The sequence below is a fragment of the Caretta caretta genome, chromosome 7, assembly GCF_965140235.1.
Source record: "Caretta caretta isolate rCarCar2 chromosome 7, rCarCar1.hap1, whole genome shotgun sequence".
In the NCBI taxonomy this organism is placed as follows: Eukaryota; Metazoa; Chordata; order Testudines; family Cheloniidae; genus Caretta; species Caretta caretta.
The window spans coordinates 49,195,029-49,210,144 of record NC_134212.1 but is presented as its reverse complement, the minus strand read 5'-3'; the positions used below and the strand labels follow the sequence as shown (position 1 = coordinate 49,210,144).

Below are 15,116 nucleotides of genomic sequence, written 5' to 3'. Positions count from 1 at the left end.
ATTGCAGTCAGGAGACTGTTGGGCACAAGAGCTGCAATGAGGACATGGTTTTGAAACATCTTCCTTTCTCGTTCTGTTATCACCCGGGGGGGGGGGAGGGAGAGGAGGGGAGAGATGCTCCTAGGAGCTGTGGGCATAGCTTCAGCACCTTAAAGAGAAGCAACTGCAGCTCTGGATTTGCAAATATGCCCTCTCCAAAAGAGTGCCTGGGACAAAAGGGTACATCTTCACTGCAGAGTTAACCCAGCCAGTCAGCCTAGCCTGGGTGTGCAGCACCCCGCTGCAAAGCCCTGCCTATACTGCTGCACTCCCCTGTGCATGTGGCTGGAACTCCCGGAGGCACATCCCAGGGGGCTCTGCACTACAATCAGCCAAGCCGCTCTAGGATGTTTTCCAGTCAACAGTGGGGAAACTTGGCTGTCCTTCTGGGTGTGGGGGGGAACTGTGGGAAGGCACTGGAGGACTAGCAGCACTGCAGTGGTTTAGCCTATGTCCTCACTGTAAAGTGGACAGATTACCAGACCCAAAGAAAGTGGCACCTAGGTTCAGCCCCAGCCAGCCCGGGGTTAAAAGCACCACTAAATGCAGATGAAAGTTTTGCACAGGAGTGGGGGAAGTGAGTTAATGGCAACACCTGGCTAAGAGCTGGGGGCAGCAAAGACTGACCAAAGAGTCAATTTCATTTCAGTTGTTTCCCTTCTCCCCCCCAACACACCCAAATTGTTTGCACCCTGGAAGTCCCAGAGCACTAAGTGGGCTGGCCAGTTGAGCTGCCCTGGGGTAGCACTGGGTAATACACAGAGGGCCTCCACCGTGGAAGAACACCTATGGCTCCATCTCCTCACGTGGTGAGTGGAGTGCGTTAAAAATCCCACAGCCCTTAGAAAGGAGAGGCTGACCCAAAGGAGAGCCTGCAGTCTGTTTACCTCTCCCCCGGTTACCCTGCCAACAAGCTCATTGTAAACTCGTTAAGCACATTTGCAGTGGGTTTGTGAAATGGAGTGCATGATGCAGTGACGCACTCCTGTTCCAAGAACAGCCACAAGAGCAGGGCAACAGCAGCCCGCTTACCAGGATGCTGGTGAGCAGCAACACAGAGGCAGGTTGTCTTAGTGGAGCCCCTTGTTTCAAGGCAGGCTCGAAACCTTCACTGCAACGCAGCAACAAGCAACTAATCAAACCCTGCCAGCCTGCAGCCCATCAGGGCTCTAGGACTGGGGGGCAGGAGAGGGGGAGAAAAAGGTGGGAAGACACCATGAAGCAGGCCATCGCAATATGCCATGGAAAAAAATAGTGCCGTAAATATTCAGACCGTTCCTCTCTGGTGCTCAGGGAGAAGAGGGACCAAGGTACCACATGGATCTCACGCAGCGTGTGTTCTCCTGGCAACCAATTGGGGTGGGGGGGTGGGGGGGACCACAGGCACTCATCTCTTCCCCCCCCTTCCCCCATCACATCCACCCCACACTGCCAGAGCCAGGATATTTTTTTTTGCCAGAAACACCCACATACTCAGATGCAGGAAAATGCATTACAGCCAGAACTGGAGCCTGGCTCTCCTTGCTGAGGCTGACCCCAAGAACTCGAGCAGCGCCTTCTAGCCACCCCCCAGCCTGTGGTTTACAAAGACACCCAAAACTACTGCACGTGGGAGGAGGACATGGGGCTGTACTTTATGATAGCAGACGGGAAACAATCCAGAGAGGACGCGGTGGGAGACAGACACCGTCACAACTGCGATATGCTCCCAGGAGGTGGAGAGGTTACCACTGCCCCCTACAGCCAATGCCTCAGGGCCAGCCACGCCAGGCAGGAATTTCTGGGTGAGCTTGTGAGAGGGAAGGTGCACCAGGTGCTGCAGCAGGCTGGGGACAAAGGATGAGTCTGTGCAGCGCACATGGCAGGGCAGGGCCTGGGCCTGGGCCAGTGGAGCATTCTGCACAGGTCCCACAGGATCACCTAAACGTTAAACAAGGGCAAGGGGTCATAGGAACGTCCCCTGGGGAACACACCTGGCTGTGTGTCCAGGGCAGTCTGCTGGGATCCAACCCTTGGGCTGCATTAGCAACCAGGCTAGCCTCTGTGTCACAAACCAGGTGGCAATGATGAACAGTTCCCCAGCTTCCAGCTAACCCATTCGCAAGGCTCATGGGAGGGCAAGAAGGGGCAACCCAGCCCAGAAATTCCAGACCCAAGCGTCCCACAATGCTTGGACAGTTCTCATCCAAACTGTGCTCAACTTGTACTAGAATTACTCTCAGAGGATGTGGCATACCCTTCCCTGAACTCCCCCTCCTCTGGCCAGACTACTCCCTCTGGTCCCAAGGGGCCCAGGACAGTCCCTGCGAACAATGGTTGGTGAGGAAGCCAAAGAGCCAGCACCAATGACTAGTTTATCTTGCCCAGTATTGACATGCAACCACAATTCAGATTATTTTAAGATAACACCAGAGGAAGCAATGGAGACCGCTGTGTTACATGGCAAATCTAGCAGAGTGATGGTCAATGTTTCATTATCCTACACCTGCCCCCTTTGTGCTTACAGCAGTGCCCACACTCATGACAGCAGCACGCACATGTGTCCAGCTCAATGCACATAGGTCATTTTGTCCATGAACAAGACACCATCATCAGGGTGCAGCTCCCCATCAGATTTCACACACTGTACAGGCTGGCCTTTGGCACACGCCACTTGAAGCTGTGGCGCATTTCAGCCCCAGGTTAAATCTGCCTGAGGACAGTAAAGGAGAGGTACTCACTATGCAGCAGAGTCATTCAGCTGGTACTCTCGGGAGCGGTTAAAGCAGGCCTGGACACCGTTATCAGCCCACAGCCTCCGAATCACATTGGCAAGGTCCTCTGGCATGATTCCCTGCTCCTCTGCAGTGCAAGAGAGTGCAAATAACTGACGAGCATCGTCCTGCAGGGAACAGCAAACCACAAACATCAATGAAGTTCCTGAGCAACAGCTGCTTCTCACGTCTGCTATGTATGAAAGCTGATCACACTAAAGTTTGATGGCCAAGCCTTGTACTAGAGGAACATAGTGCTCCAAAACCCAGGAGGTTTGCACCTACCATGTACTATGCACATACCACTAAGGCTCCCAAAAAACCCCTCCCCAGGGAGGTTCACTTCTTTGAGTAATGGGGCAAGTGGCACTTCAAATCTTTGCAAAGAAGCCAGCAGAAAAATCCACACTTTGGGACTTCACTGATTTCCTGCAGGGCTGATGGCAGGCAAACAAACTAGATGTCAATTTAAAAAATATGCAGTCATGGCTTATCATCGGTTACTTAGCCCTGGGAACAGCAGTACACCATTTGGATTAGCTTGTGACCCGACAGCAAGGAAACTCGGGCAGGATTGTTCAGGAATCATTGCATTTACATAGAGATCTCCTCTCATTCCCTTGCCCACGCACCGAAGTTATGACACTGGGGGAAACTGGTGACCAACTGTCAAATGTCTGCAAGGCATTCTGGTGACTAAGGCACAATGTTAGACATGAACAGGAGCCCTACAGAGATGGCTCGATCAATCCATCGTTTGGAGGAGCGGGAGTATTTCAGGCAGCGGAATAGATGCCGCACTGTGACTGTTCTGCAGGGTCTCCCAGTGCTGAGCAGAACTCTAAAAGCAGGATCAAAGTGTGTTGCAACACACAAATGGGGAGAATCAGACTCCCCAGCCAATCGGCTACTGGCAGGTACACAGCTGGGCTGCTGCAGCTCCAGATTTTCAGGCCCAATCGCAGCACTGTCCCCAAGACACCCTGCACTTCCAATCGGAGGGGCTCTTCACAACAGCACATGTGACGGCCACCTGCTTGAGCATGCCCAGGGACTGCACTGAGGACCTCCAGCACTAAAAGAGCCTGGCTCCATAGCGGGGGCTGTAACAGACTTGCATCCTCTGTGGTCAGGCATGGAAGGGAATGCATAAAACACACTGCCCAACAGTTACACATACATTTACTTCTCTGGAACCCATAGAGGTCAGAAAGGAGAGGCACAGGTCCCCTGCCATGCCATGATATTAGGGATGCTCCTTGCTGAGGACTCCTCCAAACAATAAGCTAGATTTCATTTCAACTGGCCTCTGTTAAACCATGGAGGGGACTGGGGAGAGGAGAAATACACCTGCTATACAGTGCTCATTTGCAGTCACCCAACCAGCTGATGTTCCCATAAGCAAACGAAATGCAGAAGCTTTGTCTCCCCTGCCTTTTATGACCCCAGTGACAAACAGAGAGGTAGCAGGAAGGCCAAGCTAAGACAATTTCAGCATTCCCTGCTGGGAAATGGGAGGGATGGAGACTGGAGCATCAAGAATTCCTTTGCCTCAGCAATTGTAGCTACTCACTCAAGATAGCCCTCAAGGGAATAAGTCTCCAGCAGAGCCCAGCTCATCTGAATTGCTGAGAACCCTCTGCCACATCAGCCCTGTGTGGATTGCAGAACTTTCCTTGTCAACTCCTTTGTGCTGGCAGTTCCAAGCACAACCTCCTGTCCTTGGCCCAGGAATACAGGAAGCACCAAGGAGGTAAACTGGGTTCGGCCTCCAGCACTGCCAGCCAGCTTCACACTGCCAGGAGGCCATAGGCAGGGCTTAAACATCTCTTTTCCTGCTGGGAGCTCTTCTGACAGGTACAACCACCTCCAGGGTTTAAGGAGAACAGACAGTTTTGCTGCTGCAGTCACATTCTCTACTCATAGCTGGCTTGGCAGGAGGATCAGCTTCCTCAGCTGTACAAGCCTCTTTGTAAGCCTGTGTTTTAAACCATAGCATCACACTATGGCCCAGTGGCCACCTGGGTACTTGCTACATGCTGCTAGGGCTCTCTCCATCGACCTGCAAGGCAACAAAGCGGTACACAGCAAACAAGGAAGAATGCTAGAGCAAGTACTTGTCTGTCCTGCACACTGCATGCATTTATAAGGAAGTGAGTCATGCTGAGCTTGGTTTGCCTGCTCTTGTCGTACTAATAAACCTGAGCTGAGCCGAGTCAAGCCAAGCTGAGAAAGCAGCCCCTTTTCCCTGGCCTACACATAGCCTGGGAGATTTGAAGCTACCACAGGACCCTAGTAACCTCAGCAGCTTTAAGGTCACCTGGAAGCTAGCAGCTAGGCCACGGTGAAGCACTGCATGATGGGAGCTGTACTGATTACAGCACTTCCACTGCATTCATGAGGAGAGTGGCTGCGACCTGCTCTATTTCATGCACATAGCTGGAGCATCAAAAGTCTGGCCATCTTGTCTGAGTGATTCTAGAAGCCGTATTTTGGGATGGGGGGAGCCATCGAGGCAGATCTGAAGTTAGAGACTCCGTGCACACACACATTCAGCATTTTATGGCTATTATGAGACATTTCCTCTCCCCCCATCCAACACTACAAGCAGTAACTCATTACAATGGAAGTTAATGAAAATCAGGCTCAGACATCTAGTGCATGTGGCTTAATTCTGCCACCACTTACACTACCTAGCACCAAGCAAACCTGCTCGGACTGTGGGCTGCAGGGCTGCTGTTAGGCCAACCATGCATTAAAAGCAGTCCCCCATGGCAGTGCCTGCTCTCGCTGGCAGAGAGAGCATACAATCACTTACGCAGGGTAATCATCATAGAACCCTCCCCAAGCACGAACTCCCAGCTCCTCAGAGGACCAGAGCAAGGTAATTAGCACTGGTCAGCAGCAAGGACCCCACTTATTAAAGCACCTTTATGGAAGTCCCTAGAAGATTTCAGGGCATTACCAGTTGACGACTGGGATCGAAAAGTGGTGTTAGAAGATCTATTCTGTGCCCTCATTAGCAAGGGGGAGCTTCTGAGAGCGCAAAGCTAGTTCATTAGCCTTCAGACCAAAGCATTCCTCAGGAGCCAGGTATGGTAGGACATCACCACACGCGTGGTCATTAGGCAGATTAAGGACACCTGCCATCTCTCAGATCTTGCTACGCATGGTTTAAGCAATTGAGGGACATTGCTGGGGGCTGAACAAACAGCGTCCTACTTCTGATCCCCAGGTAATGACCAACCAAATCAGACACACGGCTTTGCAAAGTGAGCAAACCCTGAACGAGGGAGGTCCCAGGCAGAGGAAAAAAAAACATGATTGCTGCTGCTATTGTTAGCCCCCCCTCCCCCCCAAAACCTTACTTAGCCCTTCCACAGCCCCCTCTCGCAGCATCTCGATGCGCCATACATGGGGAGTGCAGCATTATCCCCAGAAGGCGGCACAGGGAGGCAACTTGCCTGATGTCACACAGGAAACCTAGGGAGCCAGGAATAAAACCCAGCTCTGCTGAATGGCCAGCCATTGCTGTAGCCATTAGACCACGTTGCCTCCCATCTAGATCCCCTTTGCTCATGCTGGCCCTTAGCTTGCTCTTGGTGGTTACAGGGAGGCAGCGAATGGAGGAGTAGGTCAGGGCACGTGCCTGGACCAAGCCTGAGTCGCTTTGATTCTCTGCACCTGAAAGCTCATGCTCATTAAAGCTTGTGCCCCAGAGGCACCTCCCCTCGCAACTGCCCCATCCCTCAGGCTGGGACCCAGCAGGATGGAGGACAGGTCACACACAGTGCTCAGGTGGGAGCTGAACAAGCACTTGCAGTGCACAGTGTAGCAGCACATGCCCATGCCTGGAGTCCTCAGGCTAAACATAACCCCCAAGGCCTTAGGGGATGGCTGGGTTATGTTGCTCAGGCCTCACCCACTCAGAAGCACAGCTCTTAAAAATCTATTGACTGCAACTGCTGCTGGGCGTGGCTAGCCTCAACCTCCCAACGGCCAGCGAGGTTCTAGGCACCAACAGTTCTAGGATTCAGCTATTCTTGCTCCTCTGGCAAGAGTCACGACTCCTCGAATGCCGCATTCAGACAGGCAGCAGGCAGAAGAGCTCTGACTCCCCACGCCAGGGCTAGCAGTGAAAGCAAGGACAATCCTCAGGCACAGAGAGGGTAACTCACCGCTCTTGCAAGGTCTCCGAAGTCAATCTGCAGGTTGCCCATGGCTTTGATGATGGCCATAATGGACTGAATGGTGTTGCTGTAAACCACGGCTTTGTATTGCCTGCACTCCTCTTCTGAGTAGCCATCCTCATGGATAATCCTTGAAGAGGAGTCAGGAACAAAGTCAGACCATCACCGAGCTGACCATGTCCTAGCGGAGCTCCCCAGCAGAACCCACCCTCACCCCCTGCTCCCTCACTAGGATTCGCATTGCTCGCTGGGAGCTGCCCCCATTCAGCTCTGTGCAGCAGCTCCCTCTCCGGAGGGCAGGAAGCATTCCCCCGAGATGCACTTCCCAGTGGAGACGGTCTCTGGGAGCAGCACCGCTAAAGAGGGCCATGTTACCATCATGGGAGCCCAGCACCAGGGATGAGAAGGACTGTGGCAGTACTGCCCGACTCCGAGGGGACAAGACAATCACACAGACGTTTGCCAGATAATGGCTGCTATGAAAGACGGGGTCCTCAGCCGCTCCAGGGCAGGGCACTCAGCCTGCAGCGAGCATAGGGCACTGCATGCTTCCCACCTGAATGCTGTCCCTGGACCCAGCTTTCAGATTAACCTACTAGGGTTGTCACCAACATCCCTCCCAGACACCCCAGCCAGAGCTCCCCCACCATCCCATCCTGGCTCCAAGAGGGTTGTCCCCCCCACCCCCCTTCCCACCTCCCAGGAGAGGAGGTGAGAAGTCTGAAGATTCAACTACTGCAAAAAAAGGGAACTCCCCCCGCCCCCTCTTTCCCCCCTCACCCACTGGATTTTGGGTCTTAAGTTCTTGCCTTCCTGCTGCTGGTCATCCCGAGACCTCAGCCTCTCACAGCTTTCTACAGCAGCTGATCAGTTCCAGAATCGCTGCCTGGAGTGAGCTCAGCAGCCGTGAAACTAGTTTAGTCAGCTGCTGCAAGAAGATTTTTTTTGGGGGGGGGGGGGGGAGGAAGAGGGGAGATGCAGAACTGAAGAAGAGACTCTTCTCCACTAACCACCACCTAGGGCAGTGTTTCTGAACTGTTTCCCTACCAGGAGGCCATGTTACAACAAGAAAGAATTAGTCACCATAAAAAAGGGAGGGTGATCACAACCCCTTGGCCGTGCTGGGACTCCCCTGACCTGGGACATCCCACAGCAGCAGCTGGTTTGTGATCAAGGCTTGCCTCTGCTGCTGTCCCCAACAGCAATACTGAAATCCACTCAACTCTGCTTGGGTTCCCTGCAGCTGAAAGGACTAGCCAGCATAGCAACGGTGAAATTGACCAGATGCTTATCAATTCCACCTGTAGCAGCAGAGTCTTACTCACCCACCAGCCACCCAGCAGGCAGGGAGTTTGTTACCTGCCACTAATTTTTCAAGCCTGAATGTGCCAGGATAAATGGAGCAAACGCAGCCAACCTGTTCAGCTCCAGCACGTTGTGTTGATTGACAGCATAGAGATGCCCAAATAACCAGATTCTGTAGCCCTTTAAAACTTAAGCATTTTATTGACTCATTAAAACAGCTGTTCTTGTACTCCAGTCTCCACCCCACCTTAATCTAGCAGAACAATCTATTGCGTTTGGGCTCCCACAACACAGGGGTTCACAAACACATTTCAGCAAGAGGTTCAGACACATACAACGTAATTAAAGGATCTGGTTTTAAATACATTTGAGTATTATTCTGAGTAGCAGCTTTTTGTATTGTAGCAACATTAGAAGCCCCAACCAAAATCAGAGCCGCACTGTGCTAGCTGTCACATAGCATGGGATTGTCAGCTCTTTGGGGCAGGGACTAGACAGAGCAGAAGAGGGGAATTGAGGCACAGAGTCTCAGTTATTTGCCCACTCAGGAAGTCTGTAGTAGCACTGGAAATTGAACCAAAATCTTTTGAGACCCAGTCAAATGCCTTAACGACAAGACCAACCTTCCTCTCTGTCTTTGCAAGAGAGTTTTTTCTCTTCAGGCCAGGCAGGAAATCTACCCCGCCTCCCGGGTCTAATTCTCTTGTGGAATGCTCACTTAAGTTATGCCCACTGGGGATTTGGCTGTTCTTTAGCTTCGCCATGCTCTGGGTCTGGATGCTCAGATGTTAAGGAGATACAGCCCGTCTGAACAGAATGATTATAAAAGCTCTCTGTAAACCCCAGAGTTCGGAAGTCACTCCCCTTTGACAAACAGCTCCCTCTGCTTTTAGAGAATGCCTTGAACCTTCCCCTGAAGGTTTATTTCTATAGGGCCCTGTTCAGCCAATCATCGTTTTCCCTCCTCGCTAGAATGGGTCTGTCAATTCTTATGCAGCAGATTTCTACTAGGGTGGTTTCCTATCAGGAGGTTTTAGTTTGTGATGCTGTGCAGGGGTCTCTAGGCTGCCTCTCCCAACACAAACCATTTTTGTGTATCCTCATTGTGTGATACCTTTCAGCATTGCTCTTTGCTATTTATGTAATCACTGTCGTATGCATTTTTGATGTCACTTTCCATGTTTAATTGCAAGTCACTGAAATATTCAAAAGGCAATTTGCCCCAGGATGCCAGAAGAGTAAAGTTTTGCTCAAATTAAGCAAGTTCTGAGTTCATCATGCCAGCCAGAGAGAACATTGCGCCCAAAATTAGAGGGCCTGGCTATGAGAGGAGGTTTTAATCAAAAGGGTTTGTTTTTTAAATCCTAATCTGCTCTGCCTCCTTAATCTTTTTGCGGAATCCATAAAGCATGTGGAGTCTGAATGCTGTCCTGTAAGGCTGTGCAGAGGTGCTGCTAGCTTTATGTGGATGGACTGCTGAAACTGAACAGTGTTATTAAAAAGACAAAAATAGCAAGCATATAAACAGAGTCCCTTCTCCTCAGACACTGCTAACCCCAACCGAAGCTAGACTGCGGCCCAGTCCCAGGAATACAGTGAGCCCATGGCACTCCCACAAGCAGGAGCATGGGATGAGGAAGAACTCAGCTGCTCAGAGCAGCTTGCCCAGGTATTGTCCTACCACATGGAGTGAAAGCAACTCTCTGCTCTATCCCAAGATGCGCTACGGAGGACTTATCGTAAAACTGAACAGGAAAGGTCTCTCGGGCATTCAGAGGGAGCGACAGCCATAGCACAGACCCATACCTCCAAGATAATGGACAAGAGACACAAATGGACATTTTTCAGCACAGGTAATCACATTTGAGCAAGTTCATGGCAGCGTGGGAAATGTGTGTCCCTTTGAAAGACCCAGAGTGGGACCGTTTTGCTGCGAGCAGATGGATGCGATGCAGGAACATACAAACTGCCCGGCTGGATCAGACCAGTGGGCCAGCTAGTCCAGTCTCCTGCCTCCAACGGGGAAGCAACTGGTGCTGGCTAGAGGCAAGCGTGAACAGCCCTCTAACCAGTGGTTCTGTCCGGGCCAACGCACTGGGGAAGTTCCAGCCCAACCTCCAGGCAGTTCGGCGTTGGCTTTGGGCAAAGCTGAAACAAGCCACCCTGCGAACTGAACAGGGGAACAAGTGTGCTGAACGGGAGACTAGCAGAGAGAGTGCAGACACCAGTGACCACACAGTTCCCCAACAGAGCTAACAGGGTCAGCAGCCAGCCAGTTAGGCTACGACACAACAAGCTCTCTAGGGTCTGGATGTGGTCAATGGTGCAACGCCAGAGCAGCCATTCTAACTGATCACTGGCCCCACAGCGTGGGTTGCCCTGGCTGTTCAGATGAAAAACTCAAATACAAAAAGGGTGTTTTTAAAACAAGAGCCCTAAGAACATGGAAATCGTATCACCCAAATGCAGTGCAGAAAAGCCTGCCATAACTATCCCCTGGAAGCGCTTTTTCTAGATCTCGCTAATGGAAACTAAAGCATCTATAAAGCATGGATGACTTTTGTTGAAATCACAGGCTTTGGATCGCAATTTTTAAAAATTATTATTAATTATTATTAAAGGAGTTCATACAAAACGTGGCACCACCGTCCCAGTCCCTAGCTGCAGAACGCAGCACCCACGTGGCACCCCGGTCCCTGGCTGTAGAACGCACACTCCACTCTCTGCAGTGGGATGAAATAGGGAGGCAATTGCTGAAACTCAGAAACAAAAGCAAAGGAGGGGAGGCATTGCTTACTTCATCTGCTTGACAATTGTGCTCTTCCCAGACTCTCCTGCACCTGTAGAGAAAGGAGAGAGAGAAAAGCCATGAGCTGCAGTGTTTGACTGGACATTGCCGTGCGGCAGCGGGACACTGTGGTGTGATTAGGGTCAACAACAACAGAGGATGTAACCCACCTGCTGCCGCATTAACATCCAGACAGGCCTCCCAGCAGCAGAGCCTCAAAGAGTCTGGCCCTCTGGGCTTACAAGTACTTCTCTGGTCATCAGACACTTTAGCCCAGAGACATACAGAAGCTTACAAGAAGAAGCTTGCAAAGGGATGCACTGGAGTAGACCCTGCTCTCCAGGGAGCCCTAGGATAAAGGGAAGGTGACTTTTGGCACCACACACTTTAGTGGGCTCAATCTCACTGTGCAGCATGCCTCAGCCCTTCACATGCCCCGGTGATCCCACCTAGGGGACTTTGGAAGCCTTGCACACTGGCAGAAGCTGCTAGCTGGACTGTACCAGCACACCTGTGGACATGAACAGGGGGTATGAATACTGAGCAGTACAAGGCCTCTGGGCCAGTCTGATGGGGGAAGCTGGGACCAAGGGGCCCTCATCCCCACCCTGGAGCAATGCAAACTCAAAGCAACAAGCACGTAGGCCCCGCACTGTCAAAGTGACGAGAGACATTGGCTGTCCAGCTGGACACACCTTAGCAGAGCCCGATTTGCAGAGGCCGCAGTGTGTTCAAAGGCAGGGAAGTAGACACAGCACACCCAGCTCTCTCATGCACCACTGGCTGGCAAATGCTGACCCTCCCAAGGACTAAGTTACAAGGGGTGGAGGGATCCTTCCACCTTGGGAGAGGAGAGGAGAGGAGAGAGTGCTCTTTCAGGAGGTTGAGCTCCTAGAAAAGCTGTCTGCCCTTGGAAAACAGCCCCCTTCCGCCACTTGAAAGGCCCCTGCAAACAAGACACCTCATAGAGACGGCCAAGAAGTCTAACGGAAGCATCAAGGTATAGAAACGTGCACATCCAGACAACACCGCAGCTACAGCATTACTTCATCTCGCAAGGACAGCCTGAAACTATACCAACAGCTGCAGGCAAGTTCAGGGCTCCCACTCAGGTATTATGGGAGTTCCTCAGAGGATGGTGGGAGATTTGCCACCACTTTTTCCCCACAAATCCTCTCAGCCCTCTAGAAATATCCCTTTATGCTGAGCAAAGATTATCGAGAATGCCCCAGGCCAGAGAGCAGCGCCCAGACAACAGGCTACATGCTCAGAGGGCCACAGGCCACAACAGAAGCTACGCAGCACGAGGGTGGCTGCAGGGCAAAATCACAGGCTGCTTTGCAATGGCGCAGCATGACCTGCATGAACGTGCACGGCTGGGCCAAGTGAACTGGTGCAGCGTGGATCAATTCCTTGAACTAGACGTAGCCTTGGTTGGATAGGGGAGCCACCAAGGCCTGATCTTCATTGACAAGCCCATCAGCACGGCCTGCTTTCCCTGGCAGGCTGCAAGAACTGGTGTCCTGCCTGACACTTAACAAGGGCCAGGATGGTGATGAACAGCGAGACTAAGTGGAACGTCCCTGGCGTGGTGCAAACTCTGAATCATGTTGGGGGGAAGAGGGGCATTCCAGGAAGCCAATCATGCCTCTCCCCATCCCACACGTGTGGCTCCAGACATCACAAACCCCTGGACAGCAGAGGCCAGCTGGAAGCAGTTACTCTTTCAGGGACTACCATGATCACGGGGGACAAAGAGTCGAGTGAGTGGGCTCTCTCCTCCCCCACCCACAGGAAACCTCCTCTTCCTCCTGGAAGCTGGCAGTGGAAGTAGGTACCACGGCATACTATCCTAGCCAGGCAGTATACATGCCCATTGCACGCCCCACTCTAAGCACAGCTATTGTTATCAAGATGGGTCCAATTCCCTGTTCTGCCAAAGGCTTCAAGTGACCAAAGGCATGCTCTGAGCCTCAGTTTCCCATCTGTCAAATGGTGATCCTGCTGCCCTACCTCATGGAGAGAAGGAGGGGGCTATGAGGAGGAACTCACCAACATTTTTGAAGTGCTCAGATACAGTAGCGTGACGGGGGCCTGCAAGTACATGGATAGACCTGATCAATGCAGACGGGGCATTCTACCTTACAACCACGTTCTAATCAGCATGACAGCAAGTACTGGCCAGAGAAGCCATGCTAGGATGATGCAGGCCCCCTGCTACATCTCTGAACAGGGGGCAGTGCCTGGATCTGCCCCCTAGGACACGGCTGGATCTGATGAGTGTCTCAGTTTCCTTACCCATTGCTCTCAGATTCATTCCTATAGCTGGCTGTCCTCACGCCTGCAAACACTGGTTCATCTGCATTGTCTAGCACCAGTTGGCTCCGCGCAGCCCGAGAGGAAAGCCGCACAGATTCCCCTTCCTCTCCCTGGAGGCGAAGGCTAGGTTGCATGGCTTTCAGCAGCCTGGGGAGATTTGGTGCCAGCTTGGCCTAGAGCCATGCTGCCTGGGGGCCAGCCAACTGAGAAAAGGAAGCAGAGATGCAGTTGCAGATGCAAGATGCAGCACTACATAACAGGGATAGGAAGTGAAACATTACAAGACTTTTAGGACATAAATGCCCCATAATGAATTCAGAGGCATTCTCCCTATAATTTAAGGCCTCCTGCTGGCCAGAGTGCCAGAGCCATGCCAGCATCCCCACTCTCCTTTCCACTTGCTGCCAGCTCAGATCCTGTCATCTCCAAGCTCTTGGGGCTGGGGTGGAGCGTGTTGCCTTTCCTCAGAGCGGAGGGTACATCACTCCCAACAGGGAGTCACGTTCCTTGTCACCCCACAGAGGTCCTCCAGAGTGCCCACAAGACATCAGTTCAACACCAGCACCCCCCCAACGGTGACCACCCTGTCCTGCACCCAGACTGCGACTGGGCTGGCCGGGATGGGATCTGAGCAGCACCCACAGCACAGTGTGTGACAAACCCGCCTGCTGTCCGTCACGGAGGTTGGGCAGCGATCGGTCACCTCGCCCTGCCCTCCAGCTGGCCCACTAGCCCACGATTTCGGAGACAGGGGTCCTTTACCCACCCAGCCATAGCCATTGGACAGCACTACAGGCTGGAGCTGGTCTTTCTGCCCTAGCTCTCATCAGTGAAAACCCTCCCTGGATTTGGGTCACTGATGGCAGCAGTTGGGATGGAGAGTGTGGAAAGGTCAGTCTAGCGGACAGGACTGCTGCATGGCCAGGAGGGGGCACAAGCCCTGACCTTGGCTGCTCCCTCGCAGCATGGTCTGGCCCAAGATGGGAACCACCAGCGTTCCCAGATGGGAACCACTCAAGGCCCCTCGGGGAAGACCACCAGGGTGTGCACACGTCACACACAGACAGACAATCAGGGGGCAGTTCTCTGGCCTGTTACACAGCAGGTCGGACGAGGTGATCACAGTGGTCCCTTGGAATCTAGGAATTCCCCCTCACCAACAAGAGGCAGAGTGTGCTCAGATTGCTGCCCCCAGACCCCGCCTAGCTAAGGGAGGCTGAGCTCCTGTCTAAGACAGAGGAGCTAATCAGGCAGAATTAGTAAAAAGGAAATGCACTTTAGAGGGTTACATACAGTCAAGGCTCCTATCAGCAGATGGAAACATCTGCTGCCAAATACAGCGCAAGCCATTTGCCCTTCAGCTAATGAGGTCTGCCCCCAGGAGCTAGTGTCTCCAAATGGCACAGCTGCTCCGAAGCCTCTCCAGGTCCCTCCAGCCCCCCTACTTCAGCTACCCCCTACCGTTCAGCTAGCCTCAACAGGACTGACTGGTTCTGAACGGGACTGGCATAGATTCATAGAAGATGAGGGTTGGAAGAGACCTCAGGAGATCATCTAGTCCAACCCCCTGCTCAAAGCAGGACCAACACCAACTAAATCATCACAGCCAGGGCTTTGTCAAGCCAGGCCTTAAAAACCTCTAAGGATGGAAATTCCACCACCTCCTTAGGTAACCCATTCCAGTGCCTCATCACCCTCCTGGTGAAAGTGTTTCCTAATATC

The 15,116-nt window shown here is 52.4% G+C and overlaps 1 protein-coding gene across 1 annotated transcript in view; it reads right to left on the bottom strand.

Annotated features, from left to right (window-relative positions):
* GNAI2 (G protein subunit alpha i2) overlaps positions 1–15,116 on the bottom strand; it is a 199,795-nt gene that overhangs the window by 80,222 nt on the left and 104,457 nt on the right. The window contains exons 2-4 of the mRNA XM_048856214.2: positions 11,085–11,127; positions 6,971–7,112; positions 2,760–2,920 (exon numbers count right to left, since the gene is read on the bottom strand). Coding sequence (XP_048712171.1) covers positions 2,760–2,920; positions 6,971–7,112; positions 11,085–11,127 — 346 coding nt within the window. The remainder of the gene's footprint in view (positions 1–2,759; positions 2,921–6,970; positions 7,113–11,084; positions 11,128–15,116) is intronic.